Raw genomic sequence first — 26,110 nt, 5'->3', positions numbered from 1 at the left:
TCGTCACTATACTACACTACTATATATAGCCGTATATGTTACTCTGTTAATCCAAATATAAAGAACTAATTAGCTAATACTGGTCAAATCCCTAAATGAGCCGGATTTTAAAATCTTAAGGTTACCTATATAGAATTGAACTAAAATCTTAATTTTCTGAAAAAAATAATATTTAATATTTTTCCATTCCAGTTGAGTTAAGTTCCCGTGCAAGTTCCGCAGATCGAACGTCGAAACATTCGGCCACCAACCAAGAGTTTTACGGCATTGCTCAGCAAATTGAGATGCTGACTCATGGTGTGGATGAAACATCTGAGAAACAAAATTTCGAAGGTACAATTTTGAATTTTATTTAAACAACATCTTTATATAGTTTTTTTTTATATACATAAATGTGACTAACCAGAAATATTTTATTGTAATGCAACATAATAATCATATTGTTTTCAATTTGCTTGCAATAAAACAGCAAAAGTAGGCTTAAACGTGAAAATTACCAATAAATTTGCTCTGAAAATTAGCCTAGAGTGTTTCTATATAAAGGATTAAGCTTAGTATATATGTGGTCTACATTCCAAGTAGAAACCACCAGGCTATATACTTTATTAGTGGCAGTATATTGTTTATTGTTTTAATGTGTTACTTAAATACAACTGTGTGTTCACCCATGTAAAATGTTATATGTAGTACATTATACCATTGTTTTGATATGTTATTTAAAGACAGTAGCAACTGTTTATCAGCTTAAACTGGTATGATGTCATATACAGTACTTTGTGCTAACACCTTCCTGGTAGTTTTGTGTGGTGCAATTTGCATGCATTATCAGCTATGTCATAGTTTCTGTCTTACGCACATGCTAATAGAATAATAGATGGTCATTTATCATGTGTTGGCTACAAAACTGGCAATAAGAAATAAATCAATGCCCAGTCTATAACCACTTAACCAGAGCGCTTATGAATTAAATACAGTCTTTTGCCTAGTATTCTTTTTTAATGGTATTTATATATGAACTGACCTAATACATTAAACGTAATATTCTACATTTTTATACATAATATAGTAAACATTGTAACTTTTATGTTTTTTTTCATGGTTCTTGACCAGCCATAAACACACATAGCTTTTATAATAGAAATATTTGATCTAATGATTCACCCATACCATAACATATCATCATGGTATGTGAGGTGTGTAATTATATAGGAAAAAATGTTTCCTAAAATGTTTTGAAAGATCGTTTCTCCCATGTCTATGTGTCTTTTCTCCTTATATGCTGGGCAAGACAAATTTGACTTAGCTAAGGGGCTTAAGCATTGTACTCTCATGAAACATATGTAACTAATATTAATCCCATAAGTACACTGTATCTAACTTTAATGTAGAAAAGAACATATTTTGACCTGGGTTAGCGTTATTATTTATTATTAGCTGTTTACTCTAGTTATTCATGGTTTTAATGTGGGTGAAGTCTTTGTAGAGTACCTAAGATTTAGGTCATATTTGACCCATTACTCAAATGGACAAAATACAATATGTTTGACATTTAAATTTACCATCTGTTAAGAAATGTGTTTATTTAACCAAAGCAGCACAACTTCCTTATCTAACTAAAGTTTGCATTTAAACAGTGCTATTAATATTTTGTTTAAAATCTTCGAATAAGATAAAAAACCTTGTCATTGTTATTTTAAAGATAATGGAAGAGCAAAGAGCAGTCGTACCAGCGTGAGTAGCACCAGCTCTGCTTCAGGTCACCTCTCAACAACTGGCTCATTCAGTAAAAGGTAAACAACTGTTACATGAAAACTCCAATATAATCAAATATGCAACTAATCTAAGAATTTATTCTGAAGTGTAAAGTTTTTGAATTTTTTGGTTGCATATTTTTTCTGTTAAATATGTTAAAAATGTATTTGATCTGTAGAAAAATGATTATTTTATGCTGTTTAAATAAGTTCTTCTATAAGACAGACCTGGGTCCTTCAGTTACCCATTGACCCAACACCCAGGTCAAAGATTTCCAACCTTGTTTACAAATGTGCCTTTAGTTGCCCAAAATTAAGCCTAAAATCAAGAACCCATATTGCTTTATATAAGGTGAAAACCCAGCAGCAGAGTGGCATTTGTACAATACATGGTTTAATATGACATATCCTCAGTGCTCAACCCACCATACAACCACTGAATGAGGAAGTGGGAAAAACTGATGATGTCAATAAAGATCAGATGGAACTTCCAAAACGAAACAGCGTTATAGATTCTGGTCAGTAGTAAAGCAACATTATGTTGCCAACATATATCTGTAAATATTACTCTATTGGCTAGAAAATACATTTTAAGGGGAGCTAAAGAAACGCCATACATACATATATATATTATATATGGTTTAATCTTTCTGTTAAAAAAATGTCACAGGTGTTTGTTTTTCATTTTATAGTCACTTTTTTGCTACTTTTCTAATGTTGTAGCTTGTAGGTATATACCATTTATATATTATGGATCTAAGATTCTAAAGTGTGGCAGTTTATTATACCCAGTTACAAACCAGTTAAAACGAAATAATATTAAATGCTATCAACCAAGTCTTCCTATATTATAAGTGTAGGCCAGTGGTTTCCAAACTTTTTTTTCGCAAGGGGCCACTTGAGCTTTAAAAAATGTTTTTGGCGCACTTATAGTCAACTACGTTAAGCGTGACATTTCAAACCACGGGGAACCACGGGTGTAGGCGTTTAAACCTGTCATATACATTCGTTATACTTACAGCATCATCTGAGTGTTCAACACCCCCACAAACTAGAAGGATTCTTCCTTCTATTGCTTACATCTCATCCAAAGAGGTAAGACTTATTTAATGAGTCGTTAGTCATACTGATATGATATTGTAACAGGAATACTTTTTCAAGTTTTTTTGCAACAGGGGTACTTTTGTGGTTTTATTGTCAAAAAAGTAATTTAAAAGTATACTGGATATTTATAACCGAGCTATCAGAAGTTAAATTAGTCTTTTTCCAGAAAAGTGAATACTTTTTCGTAAGTAGTGATTTTTTCCTAAAAACAGTGAACATTTTTTACTAAAATAGTAAATAACCCTTTCCAAAATAATGAGTAAGAGTATAAAACGAATATATATTTTGTACTAAACTAAACCTGCACCACAGGAAGAACCAACTTCTTTGAGTCAGTTTTCCCCATCATCAGACCAACTAAAACCAATCCTTAGGTGGTGCCAGAGAGCTACAGAGGGTTACAGTGGGGTAAAGGTTACCAACTTTACAACTTCTTGGAGAAATGGGTTGGCCATCTGTGCATTGCTGCACCACTACTGCCCACATGCAATGTAAGTTAGTGATTTATTGGTTTTATGAATTATTAGTTTATCCGTTGTGCAAAAACAAAGATATTAACTTGTACAGATAAGTACGGACAAAGATAGATGTAGTATAGTAGGGTGGGGTAAGATGGTTCATATCTCACGACCCACAAAACAGCATGGTGACTTTTTAAATTACGAAATATGGAATATTATCCGCTAATGGTAAATATGGAATATTATCCGCTAACCGGCTAACGGTATCCATCTTACCCCACAGTACTGATCTTACTACTTGATTCAGGTAAAAAATCAATGACACAACGTTTTTTTATATTACAGAGATTACGACAGTTTAGATTCACTTCAACCAAAGGCGAACATCAATAAGGTAGTGTGCATGGTAACACAAATTTGATTTATTTTGACATAATACCGTGTAGCTTTCCAGCTACTGTGAAAGTGTGAATTAAAGAAACAATCAAACTTATATATGATGCCATTTTTATTTTGTGCCTAATTAATATTATAATATTTACCCATATAACATATTGTTTATAATTTTCTTTTTAGGCTTTAAAAGGTTTCCAATCCCAAGGTGTAGAAAACGCTGAGTCATTAACTTCATCTGTTATATCGGACAAAACACGACTCGTAACTTTTCTAACCTCCGTTAAAAATCACTTCCATGATTCCCCTGAAAAGGTGATAACTAAACAGTATTAAATATAGTAGGGTGGGGTAAAATGGGTTTTGTTAACACATAATATCCCATGTTTTTTAGTTGCGTTTTTGTTAATATACATTGCTTTAATATTCAATTCGAAGGGAAACAAATTTGAAGACAATCACTGCTCTAAAAAATGTTCAGGATATTTGATCTTGAATCTGTTTTAAAACAAATTCAATAACAATTTTACATTTGTCGCTCGTTGTACCTTTAACACTTCTATTACATGATAGGTTGAACCCAATGCATGCGAAGAAACTTTAGAGGCCAGTATTTCACTTTCAACTTATATAAGCAGCAACCAAGTTATCAAACGGACAAAAACTCTCGCTGCTCCAAAACTTTGCGAGATGGCTCGTATTAAACTCCTCTCTGATCTCGAGGAAAAAGAAGATGAAGAGGATGTTTTCTCGGCTGACTTAGACAAGCTCCTGGAGGATTGTAGCTCCGAGAGTGATCTTTTCCATCCTCCACCTACTCCCGAGGTTTTTGGATCAGAAAAAGTTGTAGAAAAGAAGAAGTCTCCATCATTGAAGTCCTCAGTGATCTTGGAGGATAAAGTTCTCAATTTTCATCCGGAAGAGCCAAGTTCACCCAAAGAAATAAAAGTTGAAATTGTAAAAACGACAGAGCATTTGGTTACTTCCACAACCCCTGTTGAAACTAAATCCCCTCAAAGATCAACACCGGATCAATTGGCACAGAAACTTAATAGTCCCGTATCTCCAAAACCAAAGACCCCAGTGGAAATACATGCAGAAACGAACCATAAAGTTAGGATTTTATCTGCTGGAGAACCACAAATTAGTCAACCAAAAACTCCAAAAATTCCTGACCCAAAAGAAACTAAAACTGTGCCAGACACAACCGAAATTCCTGCTCCTGTTCTTCGTTCCCCTAAAGTTAAAAAAAAACTTCTGCAGAATTTACTTCTGCTACTCCTACATATGCAATGGGTGTGCCAATTATAGATGATGCAATGAATACAGATTCCGAGGCCTTACCTATCGATATTGTTCTTGCCCAGCTTGGGACTCCGTTAAACAAATCAAAGCCAACAAAGAGCATTGAGAAGCCCCCTAAAACTGTTAAAACTGTGGACAAACCTTTGCCTAAGTTTCAGAGCAACACATTAGAGGTTTCTGTTATAAAGGAAGAGCCCAAGGTTTTAAAAACTGAACCAAGTCCATCATTTGATATGAAAATACATTTTAATGAAACTGAAGTCATGAGACCCAAGGTATCACATGAACAGAAGGTATCAACATATGAAAAGGTGGTTGCATCATGTGAAAGAACGGTTAAATCACATGAAAACGGTGATGTTTCTGAAAAACAAGATCTAAAGTTGTCAAAAACTGTTTCACATGAAAAACATGATGCTTCATATAAAAATGATAATGTTTTATATGAAAAAAACAATTCATCCCCCAAAATTATAAATGAATCACATAAAACGAAAGAAATATTAGCCACGGGAAAATCATATGATTTGAACAATGTATCACAAGAAGAAACTGCCAAAACATCTCCAACTGTTAAATCATCTCATGGAAAACAATCTCATGAACTTCATGTGGAAAGAGATGAAGTATCATGTGAGTTATCACGTAAAAATGATTCAGCAATTGATTGCGTAATGAAAGAAACAACAACGGATACAAGTACAAATAACAAATCAACTATAAATGCCAATTTAGCAACAATAACAACAAAAACTGATGCAACCAAAACAGCAACAACAGCCAACCTGGATTCATCAACAACAACAAAATCAAGAACAAACAGTAATTCAAGTACAACGTTAAAACAACAATCAACAACAACAACAACAACAACAAACAGTGACAGCCAAACTGAGGTAATTTAAATCAAATGTTCCTAAATCCTAAAAAACAGTTTCAAGCTCAATTCGTTTTAATATGTTCATATCCTGAAGTATTATAGTTATACTGTAGCTTGCTGTAGATAATATGCAACACAGACTGCACATTTATTAGTTAAAAAAAATAGTTAAAAAATGTTCCCACTTCTTATGTTAGTAAGCCTATGAATTGTATGAAGTAATACACTTGGTAAAATGTTTCATACAGTAGCATAAAATTGCTAGCATTATGTGTTGGGTGGCCTGGTATATTATACTGATGCTATTCATTTATCCAGGGAAATAAAACCAACGTCTCGAATGAAGACTTGCAGGGAACAATAGATAAACTCTTGGTGAGCAACTGTTTAAACTAAAACATATCTTAGTTCTTTTATATACATAGTAAATGGTAAATGATCGGGTTAAGATTTAAAGGGTTTATGGTATAAAAGTTGTACTCGATTTCACCAATAATGCCAAACCACTTTTTCATGCTACCCCATGTCTGATTAAAAATGTTATCCCAGAATTGTTATCTTCAATACTTCAATTTTTCAGCGTTCGTCTGCTGAGAGAAGTAAGCGAACGAAAACAAACGAGTTAATTGAGAAAGCAAAGGCTGAAGCTTTGTCCTCAAAAGTGGCCAAGCCTTCTAACCAGGTATGTGTTAATGTATTTAAAAACTCCACCGAAACACTACACTGTTGCCCTTGTTTTAGTATTTCAATTTCCTCCCGTAGTAAAAGCACTGATTGCTTACGTAACCTGTCACTGTTTGACCTCTAGCCGTCATGGATGTAACCTCAGTTTAAATGCTGCAAGTTCCCCACAACGATCGTGTTACGTTGTGTTTGCTTTACGCTCAAGTGCCCGAAAATCGTTAGCCGTCCTGCCCCGTTCACCTTACCCCAGGTACACATCGACGAACCCCATGTCCCTTCCACGACCCCTATAATCATCCAGCCCCCTCAAAAGAATGCGGGCCTCCGTTTGAAGGCGCCAGTTATCAGTCGCCCGATTTCCGCCGTGTTTTTTGAACGCATGTAGACCGACTTGACTGCGGTATTGAGTTACGTGGAGGTCGATCGCTGAGTGACAGCACCGTGCATGTCTTCTGTCACCGCTTGACCAAAGATAGCTGACAGTTTGCTTTGTCCACTCGACCGTTAAGTGGCCGGTAATGTTTTACCTGGAGGCTAAAACCGTTGAAATTTCATGTCAGCAAACACCGGCAAAAATTCCAAAATATGTTCAAAATTAGGCTTTAAATATATATTAACTTGGCCAATCACCCACAAGCCCTTACTAAGAATTTAAAAGCTTCCTTAATCTTATTTTTTAAATTAAAATCTCGAAAATTCAGTTATCTGCATTTTTATGCCAAAAATCAGACAGAATTCCTAAATCTATACATTTTTCCGTTTAAATTTGTAATTTTTCTGGTTAAGCCTTTACTGCCTCGATAAAACACACAAATTAGGGTAAAAATGACGGCCAAAACTCACAACAAAACCCGATCTTCTTCGCGTTTTGTTGGCGCCTCTCCTGCCTATTTAAAAGGCCGCCGCAGCCTTACTCATTTTGTTAATCCTATTACATTTCCTCGCGTGCACTTTTAACCTGCAAGCGAATCTATTATCAAGGCTGTGGGGAAACGAAACACCTTGCTCCTTTAAAATTACGTCAGAACTGTGTTGGAACCATATAACCAGATAACCAATTATTGTAAGAAAACTTGGATAAGAAACTGTCGATGCTGTTTATGCGAAATATATATTTTTGTTATACAATGGGTTGGGCTTTATTTTTTTTTCTCTGTTACGTTTTCGTAGCGTTGTTAAACAAATGCCAGTGATTAACGCGATTCTCCTCTCAACAGCGGCAAGCAGAGGTTCGAGCAAGAGCGCTTCGTTTATTGGACGAAACACGAGCATCACTAAGCACTAAGGAGGAACCAACCCACAGTAATCTCACTTCACCTACGAACAGTGGAAGCTCCAGCGCCAGTTGTTCCACAAACGCACTTAACGGCAGCACTAACTTAACCACCGAACCAGCTGCGTCGTCCATAATTACATCTCCAAATATCACACCTTCTCCCGTCTCTCTTGAACCCACGCCGAAAAAGGCGTCGAATACACCACCTTCCCCCCTGAATTCGTCTGGCGCCCAACCAACGCTAGATTCGGGGTTTTTCCCGGATTCGGAAACGCCTACGTCATCAGACCCGCTGCAATCATTACCGACAGTCGAGATATCTTCTGGCGTCAAAACAGACACTTCTATAAAGCATAAAAGCAACCACAACAGTGCGGAAAACGTTGCTGCAAACGACAAACAACCAAACTCAACCCCGCAATCCAGTGTAAAAGGAATTTTAAAGAAAAAAGGTGATTTTTTTATTATTTGTTTATTTTTACTAATGCAATTTCCTAACCAGATGACGCATCGACCCCTGTCAGACACAACACGCCGACAATAACAACTTCTACACCACTGCACATAGAAGGTATATATGAGGATGTATGAAGATACTCTTTTGTTGCAGTATAAGCCTAAGGACTGTTATTTCTCTATTCATTTTCGCTTTTGTAAACTTTTCGATTCTTATTACTTACTATCATGACAAAAAAAGATAATCTTTAATAAAAACTCCTCTCCATGGCGAAGTGGTTAGAACGCTTGTATTCTTTAAGTCATAGCACTATTTTCACACATGTTTTTCCCTTTAGTATCAAAAACAGCCGACACGGATGATGCAGGCGGCTTCCCAGACAACAATAAAGACACCATTAGTCCGATACCCATCGTCAAGAAAAGGGATCATTCCTCTAAAGGTAAAGTTGATATAAACCATGTTGTACTAATTTTACTTAGCTATGGCCATTTTGCTCTTTCATAAACGTTAGCTCGTTTTGTGAATGGAGCTAATTTATTTCCCACTTACGAATTACCACATATGCAACTTTGTGGGTGATAATTTTATTAATTAGTTGAATGTTGCTTTCTTCCCTTGTAGTGTGGTGGGGACCGACAGTCATTAAATACGGGTGTTCTGTTTTAAACAACTCGTGTGCCTTCTACCACTTATGTAACTCTGTGGGTGTCAATTTTTTGTTATATAGTTGTTTACCTCTTTACGTGCACACAGTTACTGACCGCCTATCCGTGGCCAGTATATCTGAATTACACCGAAGGTGGAGCACAGTGCTTAAGAAGAAAGCCAAAGATATTGACGTCATTGACGAGGTAATTTAATATTTCTATGCCACCCATCATCTGCTTTAATCCGTTTTAACTTCATCTTATCCAGTTTAGCACTTGTTTGTGTTAATACGTCAATTATGAGTTGTAACATTGGTATTTATTTAAGCCTTCGTCTTATACGTTTTATGTCACCTCTTATCTGTTTTAACGCTCATATAATCCCGTTTGACGTCCGTGTTATCCGTTTTAACCTACTGCTTATTCATTTTAGCTCAAATCCAGTGGTCCCTTATGGCTTGGCTTAATTGTCAGTTATACAGTACAAAAAACATTAGAATTAAGATCCATAAAATAATAATTACCAAAAAAGTTACATACGTTTTGACTCGTAAATAGGCACATGAGGTGTGTGAGCCATAAATTACTGAAAATATGTGTCAAACAGACCAATCGTGATATAACGACAGTCGTTGTCCGCCACGTGGGAATAAATAAGTTACATTGATTGAATCATTCATTTTAGCTTGAAAACGATCGTTTGGCGCTAGAAGAAGAAATGAAAAACGTTGAGGAGAGATCACGTGAGGTACAACTTGAGCTTCAAAGTATCAACGAATCAGGTATGTTTTACCACGCTGTGGCGCCCGAGAGCTGCCTTCCGTGGCGCTGGGCAAGTCCAAATTATTCGAGTTGTACAAAGAACGAAACTTGAGTCACGCGAACTAGTTGCTGTACAAACATTGCAATTTAAAGCGTCGCAATTTTATTAAGCCTCACTGGAAGCTGTAAAAATAACACACAGGCGTAAATTATCGGCGTTTGACACACGTACATGGTACTACGTGCCCGCCATATTTCGCACACAACCAGTCTTCAAATTCTCACTCCAAGTTTTACTCGAATCAAACAATGATGAATTTGAAACGTCACAAAGACCACGCGTTGCCATAACAACGGCCCAGCAACAGATGCAAAGCCAGCTCATTAAATTTTCAAGTTAATCTTGTAACTCGATCGACAAGCAATCCCAACCCCCCGTTCGTTCCCTTAATCCAGTCAAACTAGCAAAACGACCTTTCTGCTAATTGAAATCCCATATCGCGCAGCGCTATATTCATTGCGCTCGGTTAAATCGCGTTAGCAGCTCTCTTTCGCGACGAAAACTCAATGCGACTTGAAAATTGGAATTAATGCCGCAATTCCTTGTGCTTTGCATAACAACGCTGCCCGCTTTTCATAAATAACCCGCTTATATGCTTGATTTAACGGTGGGATTACTCTGTTTTTGTCGAAGGGATTTCGAACACTTATTCAAACCACAAGCTACAATGCATAATTTAAACGCTGCTACTTTCCATGCCCAGTACTGCTTGTTATCGGGCGTTTTGCATCAAGGTCTTGTATCTGATATGTCGTCTATTCCACCTGCTTAACGCGTAATTCGTCGTGCTCATCGCCCCACACACACACAGGCTAATACTTCTCACAGCAATCGGGCAAGCCAGAGCCCCGAAAAGCCTTGATCGGATTTAGGTGGTTCAGCCGAAAACATATAATCGGTCTCGCCGATCTAAACTCATCCCAAATCCCTTCCGAAGCTTTATAGAAGGCCATGAGGCGCGCCCTGCTCTTATTTTAGCACTTTACTCCACTCTGGAAGGATCAGGTGTATACTTGCAACAGAAAAATATATGTAACTATTAAAGTCAGGCAGTGGCTGGACAGTATCGAAGATATACTGTATATATACGCATATGAGGTTTTGGGATATATTTATAAACAACAATATAAATAATGTAAGTACCGTGTAATATGTTTACTGTTTATCTACATAAGCTACTGTACACTTAGACAGTTATCCAGCAGTTAATTTTCTTGGCAGTGTCGCCTAAACAAAATGGCGGCCAACGTTTCCCAGTTACGTCATTTCGAAGCGTTGAGGGAAAAGTTATATTTAACAGCGTTATTATTGTTTTTGTAATATTTCCTTTGGCGGTGGGTGTTGGGTGCTCATTCCAGGGCCTGGTTTCAGCATATAGTGTATAAGGTTCGTTGCTGTAATTTCATCTGCCATCCAAACGTGGCACCTCTTTTTCGATAAGCGCAATTTGGCTTGGCGCTTGTAGAAAATTGCTGCTTCCCAGAGTAACATACCGCGCAGGACAATTTTCCTCACCGCCAACACTTTTATGTTAATCGGAGAAAAAAAACGGTGCAAGTCTCGAGATGCCGCGTCGCAATTCGTGATCCTATCGCCGACCGTCGTTCGATTTCAGGTCGCCCTCTTGTCAGTCAGGATTAGGAAGCGGCTGAAGCTCCAGCACTTACGAACCTCCGTTCTCTTTCATCCCGAGGCCCATTACTCGCCTTTCGTTTCTCCCCCCGTGAAAGTTTAAATCTTGTCGTTCCGTCTTCGTCGTCCCAACCACTTACAAACGACCGTAACACGCCCGCGGAAAATCACCGGCACAAAGCGCGTTTACGAATGCCACGCTTTAGAACGTAAATGGCAACTCATAAACGTCGGTATTTGTGGATCTTATATCCGGCATTTTATAAAAACGAAAAAATATATCCCTTTGACACAGAAAGCAAACAACTTTCGTTCTCAAATCATTTTTTCGAATATGAAACTTTAAATGTCTGCCAAAAGTCCAAATTGTTTCACTATCCTTAAGGGGGACTAGTACCGATTAAAATACCTTTAATTCTTTAATTTCCATCAAAAACAACCCACAATCTCCCTTGGCTCCACATATTTTCCGTCCAATTTCCGTATTCTTGATCGCTGATCAATCAAACCGCGCGGTGGCGTGAAAGAGCCACGTAATCAACTTGAGATTGATCATCGGATAAGCTGTCACTTTTGTATCCCGTGCTAACTCGAACACGGTTCCTTAATTAGCAACCCTTCAATATTTACTCCCCGACCAACGTATCAGCTCTTCTTATCGCATTTTTGACTCCCTCAAAATTTCGTTACTTTCTCGTAACAATTGCAATTCTCACACGAAATAAAAACAATGAAAAATTCTCGTGCCCGGTTTCGTATGTTTGTTGTACATACTGCACGCCGATTATCATTGCTTCGCTTCGTCCCCAACTCGTTTTTAAGTCGCCGCGCGGCCGCTTACATATTTACGTTTGATTCTATCGCCCATCACAAATTAAACATAATCAACCGTAGTTTATACACCGACCGCCTACTACGAAGAAAGCTCACACCGCACGATCAAAGCTGCCACCATGGCTCTGTTATAATGGTTTATATGATTCAACTTACGGGAATTACGCTCAAGGTTACGCTAGCTACAATGTTGCTTGTTTTAGCAACTTGTAACTTCCCTGCACGATACACGAAGCGTTTATTTACAATTTGTCACATTTTCAGGATAGTAGTAGGGTGGGGGAATATGGGACACCTACCTCTATTTTCTTGTCCCATTTAGTACTAAACAAAGAACAATCAAAGAATGATAAAACCGTATCCTCACAATTCCCATAGACCGTTTTTGATTGTTTAAAACACGATTAGAATATTTGGGTATTTTGTGCTAAAGGTGCTCCATCTTCGGATCACATTTTGCCACATTTTAAATTGAAAGCTTAGCAAACAACAGTGCTACTGCAATGTACTACTCACACTACACGTTTTTGCCGCAATAATCGACATGCGTTTACACCACAGTTTCTGTACATTTTCCAAACTTTAACGGCGTCAGTTTGGGTTTTTTATTATTTTCAATTGACAGTAACCAATAGTTTTAATTCCTTTACACAACTTACAATACACTTTTCAACACAAATTATAACCAATTCATTTAGATCACATTTTCTCAACATTTCCACAGTATAATTTCGTCAATTTACGGATTTTGAGTATATGTATATTTAACACCACAACTCTTATAGTTAGGAGCTAGTTTTCGTTGTCCGTTTTCTTATCCATACACCACATACGGCAAGCACCCATTCAACTATTTCGTAGCGACATGAAATAATAACATGAGCCCTGGACAAGAGGAAAACAACCCGGGTGGTCGTCTTTATGATGTCACAATGCCTTCTCTCCCACGTCATCTGTCCCAGCACTCAATCAGCACAAGTGTCCAAGCATTGTAGCTTCGCTTGTATTTTGACAAGCACCGATGTACGAAGTGCCCTCCTAGCTCTACGTCGCTTGTAAAGTTCCTAACTGACAGGACAAAACCTAAACCAACCAAGTTATGCTCCTATAAACATTTAATTTATTTCTATATGCCATATGGTTTACAAGAAGATGCCTATTCTCTATACAAAACATACTAATATTTCACACATACTGCTAAAAATTGACCTGCACACCCATAACATACAACAACACTCATATAAACCACATATCCGCCGATTAAACGGTTCAATTCGTTTGAAACCCACCCCGCCCTTCTAGGTTAAAAAATGGCATAAATTCCTCCCAGAAGCAAAATCCTCTTCCAGCTTTACTTACAACATGGGTGGCCATACATCGTCAGCCTAATTCCCAAATTCCCGTGTTAGCCTTCCGTCAGCGATCGTGGTTGGTTACCGTTTCATGCGATTAAGTGAGCGCGCCAATCCCCCAGCCCATGAGTGGCTTACCTGTCACAATTTCAACGAGTCGTGGTCTCGTATTTCTTTTCCACGCATTGCTTGCAAATAGTTTGTCCGTTTATACATACTATGTTCTAGGTAGGGGTAAGATGGCACACATTTCTAATTCTTTTAACGCCCTATTTTGTTCGTTGCGCGTTCGAATGTTGGTAGCAAATATGGGTTGCATTAGGTCGGGGTAGGATGGCACGCAGTTCTATTTCTTTTAACGTCCCATTTTGTCCGTTGCGCATACAATGTTCGTTAATGTTTTGGTTTATAGGTTGGGGGAAGATGCTTCATGTTTGTTTTTCATTTTAGGTCCTATTTATTTCGTTGCTCATACAAATGTTGGTTAACACATGTGTGTGTTTTAGTGGGCTGTTGTAAGATGGTTCATGTTTTCATTTTCTTTTATCGTCCCATTGGGTTGTAAACAAAGAACTTTTACAGAATTATGTAACCGTGTCTTCACGACTTTAAAAAAGTTTAGTTGTTAAAAATACCATTTGGAAATAAGGTATACTATGTGTCAATTGCTAACAATATCCATCTTACCCCACAACATTAATAATAGTTTTATAAATATTCAAGGAAGGATTAGTGCCCACCATGTCTAATTGTAAAACATACGGATCGAAAGATACGGATAACGTTGTAAAACATACGGATCGAATATTGAATGCATTTCAGCTAAACATTTTGCCGGATATTTTGAGACTACTATGTCGTCATATAGGTAATTGTGACCTCACTATCCACCCACCTACAACACAGGGCCGTGGGCGAGGATTAGTTTTATATTTCTGCAACCTTACCCGGCTGGATTAATCGCTGGATATCTAGCACATCCCAGCAGACGCATCCCAATTTCCGCAGTATAATTTCCCTACATTGTAGTTTCGCATTCATGGGGTAATGGCGCCCACCTTGAACACCCGGCATTGCCGAGAAGTTGGCGCATCGTCGCTTTACCACTGCAACCACAACCCAAGTTTAATGACACGTCGCGTGACAAGAAACAATCAAAACGCTCAATTATTTCGACGCCTCGCAACCGCACTGCGGCTAATATGACGATACAAAATGCTAAACTCGCGGCTTCTGTTGTCCGAACTTTACGACTTCCGTCGTTAATAACACACGACAAACCACACGCGTTATAACCGCACGATGGCGGAGTCTAGTCGTTTAATTCCAGGGTAAAATGCGCCATGAGAAAAGGCTCAATTCTTCACACAAAGGTTGAAGTACTACGAAATGTATAAAATACCAAATTCAAGTCCAACGAATTTTATTTTATCGCATTTTCGCCTGAATGACATCATTTGTCTCTTATTTAAAAAAAATGACCATCGTCCAACTTCATAAATACTAAAAAAGAGTCACAGTTACTCGCACACAATTATCATTACTTTCAATTCTACAACACACAAAATTTCTTACAACATAACATGCTACATACAGTGTATGTTAAATTGGGGTCGGCCATCTTTTTAAGACGTGTCCACCTTCATACGAAACACCGCGACTTACAGAGAGCACTCTCCTACTCAAAGAAAACTTAACTCAATAAAGCGTCAGCCATTCGTGCTCTCTCAATAGAAGAAGAGTATTACCGTCTTCGTTGGTCACAAAATCTCTTCCGGTTGTTGAACCAACATCTCGGACCAACTTATAATAACTGCTTCGTTAGGATAGTTATATACTCGCACTACAAACGCTCAACATTGGTGTCGTATACAGTTTGTGCAAGAGTTTTAATCTGGACGAAAATTGTTGTCTTTTTTAGTAAACTCCACGTTTAATTTGGGCATAAACGGAATACTGAAAATATTAGAATAGATGTTTCTCCTTGTTGTAGATGTTTCTTCTTGTTTTATTTCCTTCTGTTTATAAGAAACTGCAAAAAAAACGTTACAAGCTCCTTGCTTTTTATAAAAGAAACAACAATAAAGGCAAAAAAATCGTTCAAAATCCAAGCCCCACGTAATTCTGTGAGTAATTAAGCAGTTTCCGGAGATGTAGCTTCGTCGGCGCCATCTTTCCCTCCCTGTGTTTGTTGTCTGCACTTATTATCGTCGCTCTGTCGGTTCCCTTGTTCCACTCCGTCAAGCGCGTTTCGTGGCCACCCCGTTCACACTCCGGCTCCCCATTCATCTTAGTTTTCCCACGCTTCGTGACGTATATCGTGCGCCACTTGTTCGTTACGTCATAACGACGATGCGTCGCCACCAACAGTATAGAGTGGAAGCCTGGGGAAAATAAACAACCACCCGTGGCCCTTCAACAGCGCACTTATAAACCTCGCTAAAACACGCTAAACCGACAATAAAGCCGTATAGCACTAGTAATGTAGTTATTCGTAAATTGAACATTTTTTTACAAAATCCCCATATGTTTTAACAGGTTTCAGGATTCGTAATTCCGTTTACGCTTTTTTTGAAATTTTTGCATAACGACCCTATTTTTTAGCATGTTATATACTATACTTCGCAAGATGCATTTTACTGCTGTATTTTTTGCTCATATGCAAGCATTTAAAAGTTGAACTTGGTGGCATATAACTACTGCATTGTAATATGTCACTGTTCGATATTTATCACGGTAAATCTCACACAGGTCACCACCGTTCACACAAAGAGCGAGAAACCTTATTAACTCAAGAATGGTTTCAACTTGTGCATAAGAAGAATGCAATATTACGTGAGCAAGATCAACTTATACTGATGTAAGTGTATCTTGCAAAAATATACTTACTTTTTCTAATCTACTATTCTACTTTAATATAGTAGGGCGGGAAGACGGGACACCTTTAGCACACAAAATCCGAATATCCTGACCGAGTTTTAAACAATTAACAACACTGTATTAAAGTCGTGAGGATATGGTTATAATTCTTCGACTGTTTTTATTTACTTCCAAATTAGGGGGTGTCCCAACTTCCCCCACCCTACCACATGTATTTAAAAACAAAACCTATTTCAGAACATAAATTCTGGTACAATTATTGATAAATAAGTTCTTTAGCAGTTGAAAAGTAAACGTTATAACGCATACAAACTATTATGAACCCAAATTACCGTTTCAAACATAATCACTATACCATTACACAAAATATTACTTATCAATTACCAGAATTAAGCTCATTTTCAATACTTAAACTTCATCTGGCCCCAAATGTGACCTTAATTTGACCTTTTCAAGTAACTCTCAAGGACACACCACTTGATTATGAGTCGGTTCCTAAAAATCCCACTATGTCTAATTGTCGTCACTGTTAAACCGAATTGAACTGGTTTGAACCGGTTCAAATGACGTCACGATGTCGAGTGTTGTATGGTGACTATGGTTGTGTCTTTTGTCCACCCATCTTCGTGTGTATTGTAGTGTTAGCTGGCGCCTAGGATAGTTCTGTACCGGATATATGTCACTTTGAAGTACGAGAGTCAAGGGATTAAAGTCTTTTGTGCGGAATTACTTTGACTGTCTTATGTGTGAGAATAAAATATCCCTCATACGATGCCAAACCCCATGTGCCTCTTCAGGAGTTTTTAAAGATGACCAGTTAATTAATTTCATATATGTTTTAAATATGGTGGTTCAATATCCATTCAATAATCTAACACTTCACGTGTGGCTTCCATGGTTTAAAAAAACGTCAAATATATGAAATAGTTTAATTTTGGTGGCACGTTTTTGCTTGATTACAATATTTACTTTCAGTTTAGACTGCTATAGCAAAACTTTAATATAAATTGATCTTACACTGTATTGTGAGTCGCAACGCTGTCGGTGGAAATCGTATTTATTAGAATACTTATGCCGACTATTGGTACAAACATTCATTTACATTTAAATCCAAACTCAGACTTTTCATTAACCATAAGTCGTTTAACTTTAACGTTCACTCCTCTTTAGGGAAGAAGATCAGAGCATCAACAGAAGGATCGAGAAAATCCACGAAGAGCTTATTCCTCTTATGGCAATCGAAGGTACTATGACGTCACTATGACGTAATAAGCGTGTTGACGTAGCAAACTTAGTGTTTTGGGTTGGTTTTTAAGTTTTGACATAAGCCGCACAAACAGCGTCGCGCGTCGCTTATTACGTCATAATGCGAGTTTAAAAAAGAACTCGCGGTTGCTGTCGAGCACGCAGCACGGCTAGCAGGCTCCAATGAAATCAAAAGCGCAACGATTGAGCGTTCTAAGCTGTTTGTTGGCCAAGCAGGATTATTTCTCCGCTTTAAAGCGTCCTCCGCTCGATCAGATAACTTAGCCGAGTATTTTATTAAAATCCTTAATCCCCGGCACCATGTCTGGTGATGATTATGTACATGGAGGTATTGTGTGTTTAATTGAAGCTTCATAATGTGGTATATGGGCTTGTTCTTGTTAAAATTGACACTTTACACAACACGGGAACGGCGTGTATGTTTATTTTGAAGGTTTTCTCACTGAAGTATTTGACAAAAGCCGCAAATTAAGTTGTTTTCGCAAAAAAAAACTCTCTTCGTTTTTCTGGAAAAATATTAATGGTTTCCAAATGTTTATAAATCTCCATTTTTTACCGCTAATCTCTATTTCGTAGAACACACTTTAACAATTCAATCTTTTTTTCTCAAAAAAATCCACCTGAATAAGATCTCAAAAATTCCCCCCAAAAAATCAGCCCCCAAATAAAAAATGCGGTTTTGTGCGCAAGACGGTAGGCGGCCATCAGGTCATGATTTGTCGTTGATTTTATCCGCACTGGTGGCTGCTTATCGACACGTATCTGGCGCTTATGAGGAGTTAATCTGGCCCGATGTTCCTTGTTTCTGTTCAACCCGAAATCGGATTAAACCAAACTCGGGATCAAAGTTATCTGTACTTATGATCTTGTGCTGGATGTGTATGTTTGGCAATCGCCTCCGTGCGTGGCGGTTGCGTAAGCTCCTTCGACGTCCCCGATTAGATCTGGGCAGCCAGTTTGATGCCGATTTCGAGTTATTTTAACGTCTCACTCACCCTGTTTCATAGAAACACTATTACCGATGGGTGAAATGGCGCCGCCGCTTTGCCCAAAATGGTGGAGCCGCCATTTCTGTTCGTACCGATCAAGGTTATTAATATTGTTTCCAGCACACTTGGTATTGTGACGTCACAACGTGATGTGATGACGGCGCCGCTGTGTCTGTGCATGTGACTAGTGTTTATAATTACTTGGCTCCGACTTCGGTCCCAGCACTTCTCGCGTACAAAGCTTAATTGTAAAAAAAATTATTTTCGGCCGAGAATCGCTGACAAGAGGTATGCAGCAATTCAAGGCGCTCAATAACCGAGCAGTGCGACACCGTATGTTGTGTACAACACCCTAGCTTTAATTAAAGCACGAACGAGCATTTCGCTTCGTAGAATTGTTTTCGTCCACGTTCTAGCCCAGCAGAGGCATTTTCTCGGTATCGTGCGGGCAACGTTCACTGGCCGCAGTTCCGTTCGTTGATTGTTGCTTCAACAAACCAACCAGGATATGTATATCGCGCTGTTTATTTTCCACCGTACCGCACTGTGTCCCGCGCAGTCGCAGGTGCTTGGCAGCCCATGCTTTCCGCCACGCAGTACTGTTTAAGGCGAAGGTATGCTGGCGGAGAAATCCTGCCAATTACTTAAAGTGCTTCGGAGAAAAAGCAACACGACGACGAATGTGGATAATTAAACAGCGGGAAACCGAGATGCGGAATCGCCGTGCAATTAAACTTGTTTGTGGCCGAACTCATTGTCTCGTAGTCGCCGTAATTTCTACATCGGAAAGCGTAAATCCTCGCGGCGAACCGCAATACCTGATATAGCAGCAGAAGTCGCCGAACTTTGGCTAAAAACGTTACAATTACGACTCAAAACCCATCAGTTATAACTTGTTGCCTCCGAGACGCGAATTCATCATTTTACTCGAGCTTTCAATGAAGCTCTTGTGTTTCGTTACAATTGTTTGTAACCACCTGTCACTGCGCGACCCGCGTAGCCTACATCATAAACAAGCCATTGTGACGTCATACATAGACCACCCGCCGGTTTGTTTACGTCATTTACGTAACTGGTCGGCACTCGAATAGCTTTTAATTCATTACTGCAATATAGCTTAGCTGGATTATCCTATGCCGCAACATTGCTTGGCGTATTATTATTAGCCAAACCCTTATTTGTTTAGAAGCTTGTACTACTTATATTGCCAACCGCGAACTTTATTTCAGGCTTTTGTTTTTCTACACCTATATTTACAAACTTCAAGTATATTGTCAATATTTATGTAAAAATGCCAATTTACTTACTCGAAAACCACCTATAATAACCATGATAATATTTTAGCACAATATTTTACTATTTCCTGTTTATTTATGATATTTTTCACCGCTTTTTAATCCTGAAAAGATAATTTGTTATACTCACCCAGAGTATTTATTTTCGTACCTTTTTATTTCTTTTTTGTTTTTAATATTTTCTTACTTTTCTACTATTATTGCTGTTATATATTTATTTTATTCATTTATTTCTGTTATTTTTTATTATGTTAAATTAATATTTTTTTCAACAAAATCTAGTATACTGCTCAGTTCTCCATTTTTAAATATTTTTTGTTTGTTTATGTTAAACTTGGTATTTTCTCCAGATATAATGAAGACTGTGGCGCAAAAGGAAAGGGAACATTTACTTCTTGAAGAAAAGTTTAAACTCGTGAATGATCGTGATAGGATTAATCAGGAAATGAATGAAAAAGAACAATTGTGAGTTTTCATATGATTGCACATTCTCGTGATCATTTTTCATGGTGATTTATTATGTGAGCATGGTTATGTGATTACAATATGATTGAAAAGATTCCTTTAAAATATTTTGTGATTATTTTCCCGTGATTCAATTCACATGAATGTTTCAAGATTTTGTGACCGTGATTGTGAATCAATTATTGCAAATCGCGCACCCATTTCTTAAAACAGTAATTATCTCACGAAGTGACATCGTTCATATTTTTCGTGATATACTTCATAATTTTTCACGAAATGAATCTCATTTTTTCACCCAGGGCACTGGAAGAGGAGGAAAGGCTTCAAACAAGTCTTGGACAGAATATGCCCAAGGTCGTACAGCAGGACGAAAAATGCCTAGTCATGTAACAATGCTGTGTCATGATGACGTCATCTTGCCATATATGGTTCCGAGAAAAAGATACGAAACAGTGTTATCCTATTTGACGTCGCTATGTAAATCCTTTTTAGTTCATATCATCGCCTGGTCCTTTTCTCCGACTAAATACAGCCTTTTAAATGAAAGCGAATTGTTCCTTTGCATTTCTTTGTCATACAGATCCAGTATAGACTTCTACTCCGAAGATCGTGCAATACCCCTCTTATATACATAATCATGTATTATTTACATTTGCAGAGATTTTATCCGCAATAAATCAGATGTAGCGCCGGTGTACCACACACACACACGTGTTGTCATTAGCATTTCTTCAACTTAATGCGTGCCAGTCTATCATGTACAACAAATATATAAAAACATATTTTCGTTATCGTATTTTTTATTTTATCATTTTCTTTCTTTGTCACCTCTTTTTTCCCCATTCCGCAATTTTGTTTTTTTTTGCCTAATTTTCCTAATATGGTATCGCCCTTATTACGTCATCAGCGCTGCTGTCTATTAAGCTTGGTAAAAAATAAAATATTCGCTCAAAGTTCCCAAGACCTTTAGGCCAGCGAGTTGCAAGGTTAAGTAAACGTAAACAGAACTTGAAGTGTTTCTAAAAACCGAAGTCCCCACTTGAGATTGACCACTGCCTCGTATACAGCGAGAATTTCAAATGTCATCTTTGGACTTGATATTCTATTTTCTCCGCTCCGGCGGCAAGCAAAAATTGCCGCTAAGCCGATTAAAACGCTAAGCGATCTCCGTACGGTTTAGCCGCTTTGAAGTCGGCAAGGTGTGTAGCGCATGTTGTAAGAATTCGCTTGAGTATTAATAATGTTTACGCCCTCGCGGCGTCAGATTTGGAATGCAAGTGTTGTTTGGGTTGCATGAGTTGTATGCTGTGCAAGAACACACCGACGATAGGCGTGGTTGCACCGAGGGGCGGACGCCAAAAAGAGGTTTGTTCGAAAACAGATAAAGGAGTAAAAGAGCTCCCAGTATAAACAAGGGGGCATCTAATCATCGACAAACCGACGAAAATGTGTGGATTATGCAGCTCGATTGTGACGCAAGAAACGGAGCGCGTTTTAATCGCGGTGTCGCCCCAACGCGCGGCAAGGTAAGCCGATTTCTGACGTACAAAATATCTAAAAGTAAATACGAACGTTCGCCACAAAAGACCGATACGTGTCTTGACGGTGAATAGTTTTCTTATGCGCGCACAAAGGCCTACAGTAAACCAGTGAGCTAGCAATTAATGCCAAGTTTTGCGACAGAACTATAAACCGCCGATCCATCAATGTCATCCAACTATTTCAATATTAGTTCTATCTACAACACACCCAAGCAATGAACGACGGCGGGTTATACTTGGACCACCGGCACGCCGGGTCGTGAAAAATTTAGCGACTTCGGCCCGCACCCAATTCGTTTTGGCGAAAGAACCGCTTGAAACCGGGCCGTTTCGGGCGGTGGTAATAATTCTATTGGCGAGGTTACTAATCGTGTATAATTATTGCTTGCTGGTTTAAAACAGTCGACTCTAAATGTGCGGATTCATCAGTTCAAACGGCAGTGCCGGCAGAAACAGGCCGCTTGCCAATCGGCGAATATTTACGGAGGATAATCCTCTCACAGATCGCGAGGTAGTCGACGTTTTGGGCGAAATGTTATTGTTAAGCCCATATCGAACATAACCAGCCTAAAACCAGAACTTGTAATTAAGACAAACCGTGTTCTATTAAACCGCAATTTCGAATCACGCCCGTTGTAAAGGAGAAATACCTTTCAGTGTGTCGCGTTTTTTTAAAATGTCGACATATATATAAATATATATACATTTTTTTCGGAAATTAAAACCGGCTGTTACCGATCGACCATAACACGTTTAAAAAAACGGATAGAACAATAACATATTTTTAACAATTTCCGTTCAAGCTGGTTATGAGAAAATTAAAAATAGCGTAGGCTGCAAATTACAGCGAACACAAAAGTAGCGTTTCGGGTTTGAATTTCTTTGAAATTAAAAATGATTCATAGACGATTAAAACTGGTGGAAAATCCACGTTTTCGAAGTTTTTGACAAGTAATTACAAATGTGAATAATAAGAGACGTTTCACTTCCAGGAAACACGTATGACGTACCCCTCTCAAACATGGCTGCCACGAATCGTTCACGAAGTTTTCTCAGCGAAAATTCCCGTTGGTTTTGACACAACAAACAAAGAAGTCATTCGCGATTAATTTGCTTTCAAGATGCGCCCGCTTACGACTGTTGATACACAAGCGAACCTCACAGCATTTGTTTCGAAGACAAAAGCTTACTGTGGTGGTATCTCGAAAAATCGCATTACCTGAACGGAGGACAATAGGCAGGGCGTCGTTTAACAATGGCCGATCCGATTTGGCTTGTAAAGTCCCGGATAATACGAAGGAATATTAATAATTTCGTGCTCAGATAAGCCGATTGCAGTATTCAAGTGCTCTACACTGGTTAGCGCAGCCGAAGGTAAACCTATTTACACTTAACCGCTCTAAGCGCCATTTAACGTGTATTTGCAACGCAGAGAGAAAATCCGCTGCCTCAGTCGCCCCAAAACATACACAGCTCCATTTTCTGTTTGCCAGTTGCACTGTGCAGATGATTAGAAGTTGCACCGCCACAAAATCAATGAAAACACCGCTTGATATTTGATGAGGTACGAACACAAGTGCGGTAAGTGGAAGTTTGTTATTTTTACTTGTAAAACCTCCCACCGCTTCTGCATGCAAAATACTTGCGCAAATAAAACCCGGCGAAAGCTAGTTACCCAGGAATTTAGAATAGCACGCGTTGACGATGTCTTGTTGTTTTAACCGAGTTACAAACTTTTGTCCCCCACCGGTTCGAATTCGTTGTGTTACTTCTACGGATTTATTTTTTTTCTGAAGTTTTTAAAAAAATGAGGTTAAAACTGATCGTTTGAAGAAAAAGGTAAAAGTGTCAACTTTAAAAAGTTTAAACATAAATACTAAAAAACGTCTACATAATTTAGCGTTATTTAAAGATTTAAAAATAAACGAAAAAGGCAAATAAAAATTAATCGTGAGATATGCATTCATACAGTATTTATTCGTAATAATCCGTATATAATCTATAGATAATAAGTGTTTGTACTAGTGTATTGTAATCTATTTTAATTTCTATATGTGAGGCCCTACAGCGATGCATGTATCCTATTTATGTCTAATTTGGCCCCCGCATTACCTCTAGTTTGTAATAAACACCGAATATTGGTTACACCATACAGGCATACATGGTGCATCTGGTTTTGACATATCATCACAATATTGGGAGTTATGTCACTTGCAGATGGCTCTTGTAAAGATCGACGTGTTTTTTGGCGATCGATTGGCGACACCGCTTGCCTCTTCACTACGTTTACGTATTTTAATATAATGGCGGATTAGAACGGCAAATCCGAGCAGCAAAGCCACTATAGCCGAATAACAGATGGATAAGAAGGTATGAGCCGCCATATGCTTGCTGATTCGAAAAATCGTTTTCATAGTAGCGACGCGAAAATTGAAAGTAACAAAACAGGCTTAAAAAGTCAAATGTTAAGCTCTGGTTTCTCTTAGTAGCTGATATTGGCTTAGGCTACGCCGCGTCGCTCTGCGTAATAGAATCCGCTCCAGAAAATAAACCTGTTAGTGCGATGGTTGTTAAGAAGACCCGACCGTGGGACATTGAACGGTCGTATAATTTCCTAATTTAATTTTATTGACATAAAGTTTTAAATTTATTTTAAAGGGACGAAATTCATTGAAACGCACGATTAGTAATATCTATGTTAAGTTTCTACAAACATGTGTAAGGGTTTATATATTGTCTGCTTGTAAATATGCACATTGTAAAACATACAATACACCAATATAGACAATACGCTTAATACTGTGCCCATATATATTGTACCCTCACTTAAAATGGCGCTTGCCTACAGACACCCATGCCGTCAATATTTCGTCTGACGATTTTACAAAAAGTTTGATAAATTTTCACTCTCATGTGTCCAATTTGTACTTTATAAGAAACACTTTATATTTATTGAATCTGAAAAAAATCTTGATTTATTTTTTGATATTTATTTCAATGCCTATATCAAATTTGACGTCTGTTTCTTAAATTTGCTTTTTACTTTTCAATTTTCCAATTTCAATCACACTTACCAAAGCCTATAGTTTTATTATTTATTTGAATGTAATTACAAAAAATATAAAGGAAAAAAGGGGAAACACTGCAAAACGGTAACTGTTAACATCACTTAGTTGTTTGAAAAGTATCGCGTAGTAAAACCTAATACTAATAGCCTACGCTTGAACCCCTTAAACACATTTTTGAGCCAATAATCATTAAGTAATAAGCGGGCAGTGTGTTTTCAGTGATCTTAACCGTTTTGTGCTCGGGTGGTCGATGGTTTGTTTTGGAACTCGAGTTAAGACGATTAGAGCTCCTGCCCTAATGCTTTATCTCGCGTCTGGAGAAAACCTGAGAGGCGAAGGGGTACTATGCGACTGACAAGCCCTTTAGGTGACAGTAATAGTATGGAAGTTTTCTAATTTACGAAAGGAATGAAAATTTTCTTTTTGGGGGTGCAACAGTGTGGAGGAAGACAGTTCCGTAGAGAAGCAGAATTAGTTGTTTTAGTTGGAAAGTTATTCTAAATTTTAAGTAAATAGTTCTGAGTGTTTTTTATTAATTTTTGTTGTGTCAGCTGTTTTTGTGGAAACAATATTGTGTCAGCTGTTTTTGTGGAAACAATATACTCGTTGTCTCACGTTGTAATCTGTCGTTGTGTAATTTGCATCGTTATACACATGTTGTTTTAGAAGTAATCGTTCGAATGTTTTACTTTTTTTGTTTTATTTAATTACAATAACAACTTGCAATATAACAATTAGGAGACGCAATCACACAAAAACGGATGCCATTATATAGATTTAAAGTAGGGTGGGGTAAGATGGTCCATGTTTTTTTTTGTTTTTTTTTGTCCCATATGGTAGACTAATGTTCTTTAGAACATTTATAGGATTAAAATAATACAAGTAAATTAAGTGGGCGATAAAAATAGAAACAACATTACAAAACTTACAGCTTATACACCATGTACAACGCTAATTAATTTTTTGACAACTTGTCGCATATTCGTGCCTCAGGTGTTTTGGTC

The 26,110-nt window shown here is 37.9% G+C and overlaps 2 protein-coding genes across 2 annotated transcripts in view; both read left to right on the top strand.

Annotated features, from left to right (window-relative positions):
• The window catches only part of LOC100185074 (EH domain-binding protein 1-like), a 9,898-nt gene extending 4,418 nt beyond the window's left edge, over nt 1-5,480 (top strand). The window contains exons 7-13 of the mRNA XM_009860061.3: nt 1,700-1,790; nt 2,166-2,269; nt 2,773-2,846; nt 3,168-3,346; nt 3,662-3,710; nt 3,893-4,024; nt 4,283-5,480. Coding sequence (XP_009858363.1) covers nt 1,700-1,790; nt 2,166-2,269; nt 2,773-2,846; nt 3,168-3,346; nt 3,662-3,710; nt 3,893-4,024; nt 4,283-5,020 — 1,367 coding nt within the window. The 3' untranslated portion in view covers nt 5,021-5,480. The remainder of the gene's footprint in view (nt 1-1,699; nt 1,791-2,165; nt 2,270-2,772; nt 2,847-3,167; nt 3,347-3,661; nt 3,711-3,892; nt 4,025-4,282) is intronic.
• On the top strand, nt 5,029-20,887 carry LOC100180995 (EH domain-binding protein 1-like). The gene is made up of 12 exons (XM_009860191.1): nt 5,029-5,368; nt 5,513-5,910; nt 6,213-6,269; nt 6,475-6,576; nt 7,796-8,306; nt 8,649-8,753; nt 9,068-9,165; nt 9,647-9,743; nt 16,354-16,462; nt 17,653-17,726; nt 20,383-20,497; nt 20,797-20,887. The coding sequence occupies exons 1-12, from the start codon at nt 5,029-5,031 to the stop codon at nt 20,885-20,887; spliced, it is 2,097 nt and encodes a 698-aa protein (XP_009858493.1).
• Nucleotides 20,888-26,110: the final 5,223 nt, after the last annotated feature.

The sequence above is a fragment of the Ciona intestinalis genome, chromosome 4, assembly GCF_000224145.3.
Source record: "Ciona intestinalis chromosome 4, KH, whole genome shotgun sequence".
Classification (NCBI taxonomy): Eukaryota; Metazoa; Chordata; class Ascidiacea; order Phlebobranchia; family Cionidae; genus Ciona; species Ciona intestinalis.
This window is presented reverse-complemented; position numbering and strand designations above follow the sequence as displayed.